General features: G+C 40.2%; 1 protein-coding gene across 1 annotated transcript in view; it reads right to left on the bottom strand.

Moving 5' to 3' along the window:
* The window catches only part of diaph1 (diaphanous related formin 1), a 142,006-nt gene that overhangs the window by 17,789 nt on the left and 108,991 nt on the right, over window positions 1–15,226 (bottom strand). The window contains 3 exon segments of the mRNA XM_062977847.1: window positions 5,987–6,122; window positions 7,096–7,260; window positions 7,944–8,068. Coding sequence (XP_062833917.1) covers window positions 5,987–6,122; window positions 7,096–7,260; window positions 7,944–8,068 — 426 coding nt within the window.

The raw sequence follows: 15,226 nt of genomic DNA, 5'->3' as shown, positions 1-15,226 counted from the left end.
TCTCCCTCCCCTCAACAAGTTTGCACAGAAACATCGTCTCCAGACAGATCTTAATTTACAATTCTTCCTGGATAATACAAGCTCAGAACACATATGGCTAGAGACTAGGAAATGAAATTAGATGTCAGACTGCTTTTCCTTGTAAAGCCGAAACACATCTATAAAACAGCAGCTCACGGGGCAGTTAACCCTAAAATGCTTCTCTTTAACATGCTTGCTTACAGACATGTGTTGAGATTTTTTTATGGAAAGGATTTAAACAAGCAGCCTGCAATGCTCTCACACTCCCCAAAGGTACAATCTGGGAAGGCCTTTTTTACACCTTTGACTCAAGATGAAAATAGATGTCTTTGTGTGTTTAATGCACACACTTTCAACTATGTTTATTACCACAGTTTGGCTTTCAAGTAAGGGCAGTAAAGAGGATACAGCAGTCAAAACTGACACCTGTCCCCTTTTATTTCCTAGAATATCATTGCTTTATTATCTCATTGCCTATCACCAATATTGAAAGTCAGCAAGAAAGAAGAATTCTTCTGTAAGCAGGAAAGCACAGGGAGAAGGAAGGGGCAGGTTTTATTTTTTCTACCGCACATTCCTTTTTAGTTGAACACACTTTCCCTACTTTTTAATTGAGTGTGTTTGATACATACATACATGTGGCGATTGTTTTAAAAAGCTACCAAATCCATCTGAACAAATTTTTACAGGAATTGGAAAAAAATGTGTTGAGCATATGCATTCTTTGGCTATAAAATGCCATTTTTCAAGCCCTCTACCAAAGTGATTTGGTATGTTTTTATAGTTTTGATCTGTACACAACATTCTACCTCTGTTATGTCCCCTAGGAATAAAATTAATTATTATTATATTTTATTATGACACAGCAAACAAGATAGATATGCTGGATTTCATATCACAAAATCACAAGTCGAACACTTCCCAAGTGTCTAGGACTGTGTGATGTATTTTCGGATGATGCGTGTAGATCCCAGTAGGGTGGCCTTTTGCAGTTGGCAGATCGTGATTTTGTCAATGTCTATTGTTTCCAAATGCCAGCTGAGATCTTTTGGCACGGCACCCAATGTGCCGATCAACACTGGGACCATCTGAACTGGTTTCTGCCAGAGTCTTTGAAGTTCAATCTTGAGGTCCTGATAGCGGCTGAGTTTTTCCTGTTGTTTTTTGTCAATGCGACTGTCACCTGGGATGGCGACATCAATGATCCAAACCTTTTTCTTTTCCTTTTTCCTATTATTATTATTATTATTATTATTATTATTATTAGAGGGAGCCATGAAGAGAGTTCCATCTTGTCTCTTTGAATCAGCTGGAGGCCCCTCCCCGCAATAACATGCTATGCTAGTTTTATATATATGTATATATATATACATATACAGTAGAGTCTCACTAATCCAAGCTAAACGGGCCGGCAGAAGCTTGGATAAGCGAATATCTTGGATTATAAGGACTGATCAAGGAAAAGCCTATTAAACATCAAATTAGGTTATGATTTTACAAATTAAGCACCAAAACTTCATGTTATACAACAAATTTGACAGAAAAAGTAGTTCAATACGCAGTAATGTTATGTTGTAATTACTGTATTTATGAATTTAGCACCAAAATATCACGATATATTGGAAACACTGACTACAAAAATGGCTTGGTTTATCCAGAGGCTTGGATTAGTGAGACTCTATAAAGAAAACAGAAGGAAATATACCTCTGAAGCAGTAAAAGAGAAGGTGAAGGAAATCCAAAGCTTGCTATCTCCTATGTCTAAGGTGTCAGATCCTTTGGCTACAGTGGAAATGGTACGCAAGTGGTTGGGGGAGGGGGGGGGGAGAAACTGTAAATCCCATTCTTCCTGGTAATGTACAAGGGTGGATTTGAATTGTTCCATCCCAATACGGAGGAATGCCTCTGTGCCATTCGGTCAAGTGGAATCCCTTTGTAACCCAGCCTGCCCTTCCTCCCTCCCTCCCACATGTTGTAAGCTCCCTGGCAGGGTCCCAGCCATCTTTAATGGGCCCAGCTGCTGGGTTATTCTGTTGCTTTGATGTGATTAGCACCCCGCGGGTATTAGTGCCATCCATTTCCATTAATCTACTTTTCACTCTCTGCAGTCCTCTCTGACCACTAAGGAGATTAGCTGCCCTGCCCCGACTGATCTCCTTCCCCTAGCAACAAGCGCCCGCCTTGTCCGGCAACCATGCACCAATAGAGATGTCCTGCACCATCAGAGAGGCAAAGACAGTGCTGCCATTCCTCTGCCAGAGACACAGCAAGAGGAGTGGGATAAAGAGAACAAATGCAGATGCACAAAAGAGGAAAGGACTGTGATGAGCCTCTTAATTCATAGGAGAAGGGTATCCAGCTATACCCTGGAAGGGGGGAATATAGCTATGATAGCTATTTTAAAGTTTTATAAAAAAAATCTTAGGCAGCCACATTCAACTATTTTCTATCAATATGTGCCTGAGTTCAAATTTGACATCATCTGCCAAAAAAAGAAGAAGAGAGAAGCCCCAAGACTCCATTATTTGCATAAAGATGCATGGTCCCTTTCACATTCCATCTGCCTCTGTTTCCAATGAGCTCGATGCTAAAGAAAGGGTTAAACACAAATGCAGGAAGAGCTCGGGAAAATCTAGGTTTCCATGGTAACAGCTCCTGACAAAACATAAACCTATAAAATCACATTAGAACATCTGCTGGGTGCTTTCAGGCACCGGGAATCCATTGTCCACAGTGCCACCTCCTGGCCAAAAGACCCTGCTACATCTGACCTATATCCGTGATACAGTCAACCTGCTAATTGGGGCTCTCCACCTCTGGCCTGTTCTGGAAGAAATGCCGAAGGCACATTAAATTGCAGAGGAATCACTCTCATGGAATGTAAACTGAGACATACAGGAATCTGCCAGCTATGGAGGAAAGCAGAGCTGACGCCTCAAAACCTGGTTTTTAAAAGCACTGTAACATCATTCATTGGTACTGTTAAGAAACATTCGGCATGCCTAATGCACCCCTAGAAATCGAGCTTGTAGACTTCATGTAGCTGGAATTAAACAACCTGGTATGTAATTTCATCATCCCAAATGTCAACAACCCTCCTTTGGGTGCAACGCCATGCGGGGGTGCTATGTAAGTGATGGAACTGTACAGGTGAGCATGGATTATCAGGCATGTCTGAAAAGACCATCGTCATCTAATGGCTGGCAAAAAGTCAGCCCAAGAATGAACGGGCAATATATACTGTAGCAAACCAGGAATGCCATTCAGACGGATATGGCTTATAGAAAAATATCAGAGAGGTTGGATTCCTGTACTTCTCACTGAAAATAATTGCTACAGCAAAGGGACTGGGAGCCATCTGGCAATCTGAAAGGGCCATGTGATTGATGGCAGGAGCAACACGGAGGCAGCTGAATAGGTCAGCCATCTGCGTGTGGAAACATGTGAGGCAACGCTAGCCATCAGAGGGAAAACCTATACTGCCTTGTTTTTCCTTCAGCTTCTCCAGCCTGATTCACTTGTCTCCATTATTTAGTTCTTTCCCAGCTCCTCCAGAGACTGCACAAAAACAGCAGTCTGCGTGCAGGAAAACGTAAGCAGGAAACACCAGAAGATTTCAAGGCTACGATGCGTGCATATGAAAATGCTCTCCTGAAGGAAATGTTGCCAACAAGCCAGGCAGTTCTGAAGAGGAACAGCGGAGGCATTAAAGCAATGGATTTTGTGTGGAAAGCCATGGGAGGCCTGGATCAGACCAATCACCCATCTAGCCCAGCGTTCTACAGCTAACATGGAAAATGGACACTTTCCTATACTGTGTCAGACCATTGGTCCATCTAGCTCACTATTATAGATATTCACTGGCCAGGATTATCAGGCAGGGTCATAAGCAGAGTCTGAAAGTGAGCCATCATGATGCAAGAACAGAGTATGGCTCCTATCTTATTGGGTCCTCTTATTTTGAGAAAAGGGCTTTAGGACCTTATCATTCTCAAAAGGGAGAGGGACAGAGAAAGTGCCTCCCTTGCCACAGAAACTGGCAGCTGGCATCACAAGAACTGAGAAATACTTCATCCAGAATATGAGGGGATCTGTGAGAATTGTGAGGCCCTCTAAATTCCCTCACATCCTTCCTTGACAAGGCCAGTGCTGTTCCTCCACAGATATATTGCACATAGCTTTGTTTTGCCACAGTAATTTGAGCCCCAATTGTGGGGGGAAGGGGGGAAAGAATGCAGGGAGATCCATAAGCCTTGTCACTCTGCTCAACTTCAGCTTGCTCAAAGGCAAGGATAACTGGCAGGAAATTGTGGGAGACAGGAAATAAGCAGACAGGGGCAGTAATTGAGTCCATATGTTCTAACAAAGGAATGTCTTTGGTAGTAAAGAGAAGATTGTGCCTGTATGGAAGAAAGCCTCATATAACTGGTAGAACAGAAGATTCAGCTTCACAAGAGGCCCCTTGATCTTCAGAACAAGTGCCTCAAAAATTTGGTCTGTGCAAAGATAGGCTTGATAGGCTTAATTTACACTTTCAGTTTAGAAACTAGAGGATACATCATATCATCAAACTACAATCTACAAAAAAGTTGATTAAATAATCTAATGTTTAGCAATATGAACATCTGACACTGAAAAGGGTGATTATAAAGAGAACATCATCACTAAACAGCCAAGATATTATTGCTCATTTGCTAGTAATAGCAATCAGAACAAATTTTTAAAATAACAGAAATAGCATTTCCATTTCAAACATGAAACCTCAGAAAGTGAGTTCAATCTGTAGTGTCAGGTTCTAATATGATGAACTAAACTTCCAGAAGAGTTTTTGTTTTAGTTTATTGGAAAAATAAGAACGTGAAATCTTGTAATTTGTAACCCTGCAAAGCTGTTGGGGGCTACCAACTTTATTATGGCATAAGCTTTTGTAGCCTGGATTCAGCTTCATTATACTGAGAAGTTTTATCCTTAGTTGGAAGGTATGTATGGGAAGAACATATATAAATAGTGCAAAGTGTAAAATGATAACATGAGAAAAAACATACAATATGTGCAACAATTCAAACATTCATGAAAACTTATGCTAAGATAAAGTAGTAAATTTGTAAGGTGTTAGAAAATAATTTAATATTTATAACTACCAGACATCTTTATAAACATTATTTACTCCCAGATAGGGGGAAAAAGCTACAGCAATACAATTGCTACCTAATCTGATTTATTTATTTATAAAATGAATAGAAAAAGATAACACAATGATCATACAAAATAAAAAATAATTTAAAGCACTGAAAGTAATTTAAAAGGGTAACTCTCAAGGCTCAGCAGAATAATGTCCCCCATTTTCTTGAAAGGAGACAGAAAGAAAATGTTCAAAGGGAATTTGAAGGTTTTAATTATCATGAAAAACATAAAAGGGAAAGGCACATCTTTTGTTTTAATTTATTGTAATGCAATATATTTTATTGTGCTATAGTTTAATTCTGTTTTACTGGGTCTGGTCCCCATGTAAGCCGTCCCAAGTCCCTTCGGGGAGATGGAGGCAAGATATAAGAATAAAGTAGTAGTAGTAGTAGTAGTTGTTGTTGTTGTTGTTGTTATTAGTATTATACATGTGTGAAGGGCTACTGCCTTATTCTCTTTCTTGTGAGCTTTATGGAAGAATCTGGATGGCCAGTGTTAGACACAGACTACTGGATTAATAGGTTCTGTGTCCAATCCAGGCAAGTTCTTAAGATTTTCCTAATGGGGAGGAAACTCTCACTTTCCCATCAAGGGGTCTGTCCTGTCACTTTCTGAGTAGCTTTCCACTGAAGCAATGAATTCACAATATGGGTTCAATAAACCCATGTGGACAGCTAGAAGGTCAGGGTTGCAGCACCAAGGTCTGCTGTTATGTTCACATGTAAAGCTAAGCTTCCCCTGAATTGCATTCAGACCCCATTCACCAAACTATTCCACATACCTGCATTCATGTCAATCAGTTGCTCTCTCTTCTGTTGCTTCTCCTGCCTTTCCTTTTCTGCTTTCTCTTTGGCTAGTTTAGCTCTTCGCATCTTCTCTTCTGTCTCTCGCCGCTTCTGGTTTTCCTTTAACGCTTGCTGAAAACAAGACACAGCTCATAGTAGCAATGGGGATGTTAGAAAAATGGGGTCTACATGATGTTTCAATCTCAACAGGGGAACACATTGTGCAAGGAGATGCACACAGGATTAAACAAATTTATGCAGAATAGTTCTATCAACTGCAACTGTCCAAGAAACATAAAAAATATCAAGTCCTGGAGGGGATAAAGCAGCATACCAATCAACCATTTAAAGATCTCATTCATTACACTTCTCTTTTTTTTAATGAAGCAGCGAGTGTTTGAGGATCAGGACATTCATAGAGATACCAAGATGCTTGTCCTTCCAACTCTATGGTACGCCTGCAAAACATGGACCATCTACAAACATCACTCTTGACCTCTGGAAAGATTCTATTAGCGTTGCCTCCGAAAAATCCTGCAAATTTCTTAGGAAGGCAGGTGGACAAATGTCAACGTTCTGGAAGAAGCAAACACCACTAGCACTGAAGCGATGATCCTCCATCATCAACTTTGCTGGACTGGCCACATTATCCAAATGTCTGATCATCGTCTCCTAAAGCAGCTATTTTAGGACCAATCTCAGACCAATAACAGAAAACAGAATGCCAGTAGACAAGATGAGTTTAATCTAACCTTTAAAAATATGATGTAAACATCAAGAACTGGAAAGACCTGGTACTCAAGCATCCCAACTGAAGGTTAGCTGTTACCAAGAGTGCTATGGTTTTTTGAAGAAGCACAAATAGAAGGCAAATGGGAGAAACGTGTCAAGAGGAAGCGCATCAAGCAAATCCTTGTTGGGATTTACTTCTATCTGGAAATCTATGTCTCCAATGTAAAAGAACATGTGGATCTAGAACAGGTCTCCACAGTCACTTACGGACTCACCTCAAAGACTCCACTCTTGAAAGACAATCATACTCGGCCATGAGTGAGAGAGCCATCCTGAAATTTAATTCATTTATTGAAGACCATTCAATACTCACCACAAACATGTTTCTGAAGTTGTGGAGATCAGTGAAGAAGTCCTCAATTGATACTTTATTGGTGTTAAACAGGAAGTATTGACCTAATTCCTTATAAAGGTTTTCCATGTTTGAGTGCATCATCCGTAGCTTCTCATACTGCTCTTGGGCCTCTTTAACAAAGCTGTAAGTCTTAAGTTAAAGAACACACCTAGTTGTTGAGTGAAAGTACTTAGTTTAATTTAATGTTGCTATTAATGCCATATTTTCCATTTTGATGTTTTTGTGTGTATTGTCTATCCCACATTTTCCATTAGAGAGCAGATGGCACAAAAGGACATGTAAAAAAAAACCCAGTGTTTTGGAGCAGTATATTCTTTTCACCTGAAGTCCAATTCTATTTGGATCTCAGTGGCTGTTATCATTGCTTTTCTTACCATCCAACTCTTGAGATATGTCGCCTTGATGCATACAAAGTACTCCTTTTCATTCAGGCCTCCTGCTTATTTACCACTCAAGAGCAGAGAGGAATGAGAAAGGTACAGTACCGAGGGCTCAGTAGAATTGCTGAGTAATGCTTGTATGTACTCGATAAGGAATCTGTAACCCCATTGATGCTGAACTGTAATTCCCACACTTTAAACATGACTAAGCAAAACAGGCCTGATGGGAGTCATAATCCAAGAAGATGTGGAAAGTTACATGGTTCTGAGAGTACCCTTTCTCAAATTTGTCTTTGGCAGCTGCATATCAAGCCCTCAAAATTCAAGAAGGAGATCCAGAGGACTACTCCACAGTGTCATACACAGGTTTCATTTTTCTACAGGCTATTATTTAGATTTCCCAATGAACTGTATTTTAAAGGATATAGTCATTTTCTCTACAAATTTATCTTTCTCTTCTGTAGCGCTGGGGAAACTGTCAACATCACGCTGCACATCTGAAATCTGTTTCTTCATCTGATCCAGGTTTTTCCGTAAATTTTCAGCAGAAACTTGGAGAAGGAAGAATAAAAGAATAAAAAAAGAATAATTATCTTTTCTTTGTGTTACCTCTTGATATAAAGGAAGGAAATACGATGTTCAAACATCAGTCAGATTGTGCCCCCAATTAGACTATAGCTGCAATATGACGGGCAGCTGAAGTCAGCAAAAAGGGATCTTAAAATGCATTTTCTTCTAAAAGAAGCCTCAGGATCTTTAGAAAATAAATGTTTCTAAGGGTTTTACAAGTCAGCAAGGATGAGCGGATATAGATTCAATAAAACATCTTTTCCCGCACAATCTAGCCAAACTCCAGTAATACTTAGTGTTGCACCTGGAAGATAAAGGGGGGAAACAAATAATTACAAAGAAGCAAGAGCTCTTGCAACAGAATTCCCCATTTATTACCAATTGGGCTTGCTAATTTTGAATGCATATGGAGGGGAAGAGTATGAAGGCAGAAGACAACAGAACAAATGTAGACATAGTGACTGCCCTTCCTGAAATAATAATCAAAGGTTCAAAATTCTGTTCGTTGTTTCAAGATAGGCAATTACCATGTCTGCATCTGTGTCTTCTTGTAGCACAACAAAGAGGAAATATGGGGGAGGAGTCTTCTATTAACACATTTTATTATCTGGATTTGTTATATTTTGTTCACAATACTTTAAAAAATAGGTAGTTGACTAATCAAAAACAAATACTATTTTAGCCTGCGAGATGCACAGCCACAGGATGGATGTACATCCTCACACACCAGTCACAAAGATATATCATGAGATGCAGAAGCACAACTGAACGCTCTCTATCGAAGGGGCAACCTTGTTTTGTGCCACTTTTGATCTTAATTTTTCTTTATTTGATTTGGTTTTATTATTGGCCCCTCTCAACAATTCTTTTCACAATGGCGATAGAACCATTAGCCAATTTAATCAGAAACAATAAAGAAATTAGAGGATGTAAAAATGGCAAGGAAGAAATAAAACTAAATTTATATGTGGACGATGCTATAGTTCTACTTGGATCACCAGAGAAATCTATAAAGGAAGTTACTAACATTATTTAAAAAATGAAAAGTTATCAGGGCTGGCCATAAACATTGAAAAATCAGAAATTCTACATAAAAATCTATCCTGGAAAGAGTTAAAGGAAATATAATCCATCTTGGGGACAAAACTGGGGGGAAAGAGGGTAAAATATATATATAGGTATATATCCCTAAACGTTTTAATAATATACAGTACAAATGAACTACAACCTACTATAAAAAAGTTAATAATCAAATACACAATTAGAAGAAATGAAACTGGGATATTTCAAATAAAATTAAGATAGTAAATATGATGATTTTCTCCAAGTTTTTATTTATATTCCAGGTTTTACCTTACAGTATCCCCAACAAAATAATAAAGTAATGGGACAACTCAATTAAAACTTGGGTAGTAGGGGCAAATAAAAGTAGAATCACCAATTCAATATTTTATTCTTTGGAAGAAAATGGAGGGTGGGGAGCCCCCAGCTCACAAAATTATTTTGAGGCCTGACAATTAAGGAGTCTAAAAGATAGTCCAGAATTGAGAAAACAATAAATGGGTAGGATCATTGCACGTGTTTAAAGAAAATTTAAAGGGGGGACAATGATTTCATCATTGGAATGCTAGGAAAAATGGCAAAGTAATTTCCCAATAAATAAAATAGTTATACTAAATAATAAAAACGAACAGATATATGGCAAAGTGATAAAAAAATTGAAACAAAGTGGAATAAGGATGATTGGAGACCTCCTAAATTCAGATTGAACAATTAAAGATTGAGAGGTGTTAAAAGAAAAATGTAGGCAAAGTAACTGGCTTCTATGGAATGGAATAAAACAGAGGATTATTTATTTATTTATTTACATCACTTTTACCCCGCCTTTCTCCCCGAGGGGACTCAAAGCGGCTTACAATAAATAGTCACCTTAGACCGAACACTAACATATAGGAAACACTGCATGAACACCAAGCACAAAGTAGCTGCACGCAACAACATCCTGCGGAAACTGACTGGCAGCGCATGGGGTGCAGACCCACAAGTAATAAGAAAATCAGCCCTGGCCTTGTCTTTCTCAACTGCAGAGTACGCCTGTCCTGTTTGGCACAAGTCTGCCCATGCAAAGCAGGTGGACATAGCACTGAACGAAACATGCAGAATAATCACAGGATGCCTTAAACCTACACCTGTTGATAAACTCTACAAGTTAGCTGGCATTGCCCCTCCTGACGTGCGACGGGAAGTTGCTGCTAACTGCGAGAGAAATAAGGTCGAACATTGTGAAAGCCACCCACTGCATGACTACCAGCCTCCTCCCACCAGACTCAAATCAAGGAAGGGCTTCATGAGAACCACCACTCCTCTTGATGTTCCCCCAGCAACAGCAAGGGTGTCCCTCTGGGCAGCTAAACCTGGCAATTCTAACTGGATGGCCCCCCAATGAGGGTCTTCCTCCAGGGGCAAACCGAGAATGGGCAACTTGGAAGTCCCTAAACAGACTGAGAAGCTGAGTGGGCAGATCAAAAGACAACCTGGCAAGATGGCACTACCTGGAGGAATCCTCCACCTTGTGTGACTGTGGAGCAGAACAAACAACTCCGCATATGTATGCTTGCCCACAATGTCCTGCCTCATGTACGGAGGAGGAGTTGTTTAAAGCTACGGACAATGCGGTTGCTGTTGCCCGCTTTTGGTCCAAAACTATTTAGTTGCTTGTGATTTCCTTTTTTCCCCATCATTTTAAAATGTATTTGTTATGCAATGCTTTTGACATGAAATAAATAAATAAACAATAAATAGGCAAAAATTCAATGCCTAAAAACAATGTAAAAACAATTCATATAAAACAATCTACAAAACAACAATTCATATAAAACAGATACCATTGCAAAATAAAATCACATTATATAAAATTTTAAGCATGTCTAAGATTAGAATCCATTCATCCAGAATCCTCAATAAATCTTTGTACAGGTCATATAAATTCCATGTTCTCATTCATTAAAAGCTTGCATGCACAACCATGTCTTTAAGGCTTCCATGAAGCCTAGGAGAGTTGGTATCTGCCGTATATTGCTGGAGAGGGTGTTCAACAGCCGAGGAGCCACCACTGAGAAGGCCCTGTCCCTAGTTCCCACCAGCCTTACCTGTGAGGCTGGTGGGACCGACAGCAGGGCCTCCCCTGACGATCTAAGAGTTCTAGAAGGCTCACAGGGGGAGATACGTTCAGACAGGTAAGATGGGCCAGAACCATTTAGGGCTTTGTAGGTCAAAACCAGCACTTTGAATTGGGCTCGGTAGCATATCGGCAGCCAGTGGAGCTGACTCAACATGGGAGTAGTACGCTCCCTGTAAGCCGCTCCTGTTATTAGTCTGGCCGCCGCCCGCTGTACTAGTTGGAGCTTCCGAGCCGTCTTCAAAGACAGCCCCACGTAGAGTGAGTGGCAGTAATCCAAACGGAATTATACAATGGAAAAGAAAAGAATGCCCAGAAGCAGATTTAGACCAAATTTTAAAATAGAAAACAGAAAAGGAGAAAGGTTTGGTGGGTTTCATATATAAGAAAATAATAGAAAAACACTGATTGAGGTTGGGAAAGAGGAACTTAATACTAATGAGAAGGACACTGAACACTGGATTCATGCAATAAAAGATCAAAGACATAAGGATTAAAGAAACAAAATGGAAAATATTGTCTAAATGGTATCAAACCCCAAATCAACTAACTCATAACTAAATCAACATCAAAATTATGTTGGCACAAATGTGGTGGAACAGATACCGATATGTATATGTGGTGGGATTGCGATAAAATACAAAAATTCTATAATAAAATAAAGAGAGAGATGGGAGAAATCTTAAGGCTAAAAGTAGAATTGAATTTTAAAAAAATACTCAGAGAATAGAAGCTAAAGGTACCAATAAAGAATGGACTGCCTAAGCAACAATTGCCCTGAGCTGGAAAGAGCAAAGAAAATGGGAAATAGAAAAATGGTTAGAATACTTAGTGGATTATATGCTTCAGGACTATATTTCTGATAGGAGAATCAAATACATGAATGGTTGTCCTAAATGAGAACTGGGATTCGAAATGGAAAACTCTGATAATCAGAGGAAAAGATAAGGAATTACAACAGACTATCCTTATGATTGATCAATCAAAATAATATTGGAAATAGAGATACAACTGTTCCTGGAGGGTGGGGATGATAGGGGGAGGGAAAGATGTAAAACAGATTGTTATAAGTAGTAGATATGTATGGAATTGGAACGGTCAAGAAAATAAGATATACAGTAGAATCTCACTTATCCAAGGTTCTGCATTATCCAAGGCAGTCTGCCTTTTAGTAGTCATTGTTTTTGTAGAAAATGTTGCAATGTTTTGGTGCTAAATTTGTAAATACAGTAATTACTACATAACATTACTGTGTATTGAACTGTTTTTTTCTGTCAATTTGTTGTAAAACATGATGTTTTGGTGCTTAATTTGTAAAATCATAATGTAATTTTATGTTTAATAGGTTTTTTCTTAACCCCTCCTTATTATCCAAGATTTTCGCTTATCCGATGTTCTGCTGGCCCGTTTATCTTGGATAAGTAAGACTCTACTGTACCAAAACATATGAGAATTTAATGGAAAATCGTCTGTTTATTTCTTCTGACTTTTCAGTGATGTGATGGTGAATTGTGAAATCTTACATACATATTCAAGAAAAAATGTTTTTTTTATATAAGAATGCTCTCTGTCAGTTGACGTAGCATATTCTGCGGTTTTGCCTGAGGTGACCAAGACAACTTTGCCCAATAGACAGTACTAGAAGGACTTGAACTGCAAAATGCTACAAACTGGTAAGAAGCAAACAAAGGGAACTACTCAGCATAAGGGGACGTAACCAAACAGTGACACACTGTTGGTGGATGGGGTCACACGAAGGTTGATAGTAGTTTGGTGGGTAGCACTGCAACACTACAACTAGGCAAATAAGCCTTTGACATATTCATTCTAAAAAGACTGTACAGGATTTGTTTCTCTATTACATGTGAGGCTTTCATGCCCACTCTTATTCTAGGAGAATATGAATACGTATTCTTGTATTCATTCAAAAGACTGAATAATCAAACCCTAAAAGGGTCCAGGAATTGTGCTAATTTCAGTATGCTCTCTTCCTAACCTACTGCAAAATTGTGGCCATACATCTGTCTTGATTCAATGATTCCTGTTTCAGAAACTAGTATAGGCTCTGGATGTTGTTAAGATAGACAGATAAATAACTCTCCCAAAAATCAGAGACTGATGAGCCTCCACATTGCTCATTAATATTTAGAGGAAACCCTGGGAGCTGAGGAAGCCATTATGACATAGATCTAGTTGTAGAAAGAACACATGTTCGTAAGAAACAGACCAGGAAGGTAACTCTCAATTGCAAGTTTCAGTTCCCCATCACTGGACAAAGCAGACATCTGCATCCAATGTTCCAATGCTATCCTTCCCTCCCTCCCTCCCTCCCTTTATAAACATTGGCTCAATATATATATAGATGATAGATAGATAGATAGATAGATAGATAGATAGATAGATAGATAGACTGTCAAGGACAGAACGCCACAAGATTCAAAGTAACAGAGTTTATTAGATTACAGAACTCAAAAATGCCCGTAAAAACACAAGGGCCAGGCAATTTTTGCCTTTAGGAGCAAAAAGGGACAAAAGTAAATGTTCAAAAGATAAACCGGATTAAACCGGAGTTTAATCCGGGTAAAAAACAAACTGCTTTCTTCAGCCTGGGTAAAAAACAAAACGAAAGCCAAGAAACAAAAGATACAAGGAATGCAACTAATTGGCAGCAGATTCCTCTCTGCTGCCAACACTGTTTTTTAGAGTAACTTGCGTCGCTCCCACACACACACACAGCAGACAGGATCTCCAACACGAGCAGACGCAGCCAGGGATTTTAGCAGTAGAGTAGACCAGTTCCGTTCCGTAGATCAAAGCCAGAAGCAGACGTTTGTAGTTTTTCCAAGTCCAAGAAGGGGGGAAGACAAGCCGTGGTCAGTTCAGTCCGAGTTCTCAAAGCAGGAGATGGCGTCCGTCAGGAAGACGACGGAAGGTCAAGCTAATAAGAGTAAGCACAGGTTTGCACAAACAAATGCCCACACAATCCCTCCCGCCGTCTGACCCTGGATTCCAATCAACTTACGTCTCAGCACAGGAAAGTACACAAGTCTTCAGGGAAGCGTCCCACACACACACACGAATCCCAAGCGTTTGCCCAGATTACCTTGCCCGACGCAATTTGCAATTGCTCCCAAGCCCCATTTTATGCCAGTTACAAATCTTCATCACTGTCAGCTGCCCTCCTTAACCCGGGCGTTTCCTCATCACTTTCCTCGTCAGAGCTGGAACACCTCTGACTACGCCCAACAGCATCTCCAGCTGTGGATCCCGTCCCATCCCTCCAGCTACGCCATGGGTCTAATCCTGAAGGTCCCCATTCATCTTCTGCCCCATCATGGCCAGTGGCCCCCAATTCCTCCCTTACCCGAGTCCAATCCATCTCATCCTCCTCTGAGCTAACCAGCCCTTCCTCCATTCTCTCCGTGAACCCTTCGAAAGACTCTTCGTCAGAGGGTGCTGCAAATATGTCTCGCAGTCTTTTTCTCTCTCGCTCCTCGAGAGTATCCGACTCTCGAGGAGTCTTACGCCCACGCCTGTCAGAAACAGAGCCACGAGGCTCAATCATAACACTATCCCCTCTCACAAAGGCCTCCTCCCCCGATGGCGGAGAAGTGGCAGTGATACCCTCCGCTATAGCACCACGACGACTAGAGGTATCAAGTTTCAACAGCGAACGATGAAAGACTGGATGGACCTTTAAACTAGACGGTAAACGCAAACGAAACGCAACAGAAGAAATCTTTTTAACGATAGGAAAGGGACCCAAATACCGAGGCGCAAACTTTCCCCCAGCCTGTTTAATATGTTTGGAAGATAACCACACCAAATCCCCTTCTTCCAACTCCTCCCCTGCCTGCCTGTGGCGGTCAGCCTGAGTCTTCTGCGTTGCCTTAGCTTCCAACAGTAAGCGACGGGCAACATCATGCAATGCAGCCATTTCCGTAGAGCGGTACACAGGGTC

The sequence above is a fragment of the Anolis carolinensis genome, chromosome 4, assembly GCF_035594765.1.
Source record: "Anolis carolinensis isolate JA03-04 chromosome 4, rAnoCar3.1.pri, whole genome shotgun sequence".
NCBI classification, from domain to species: domain Eukaryota; kingdom Metazoa; phylum Chordata; class Lepidosauria; order Squamata; family Dactyloidae; genus Anolis; species Anolis carolinensis.
The sequence above is the reverse complement of the archived record's forward strand: the minus strand, read 5'-3'. Positions and strand labels throughout refer to the sequence as shown.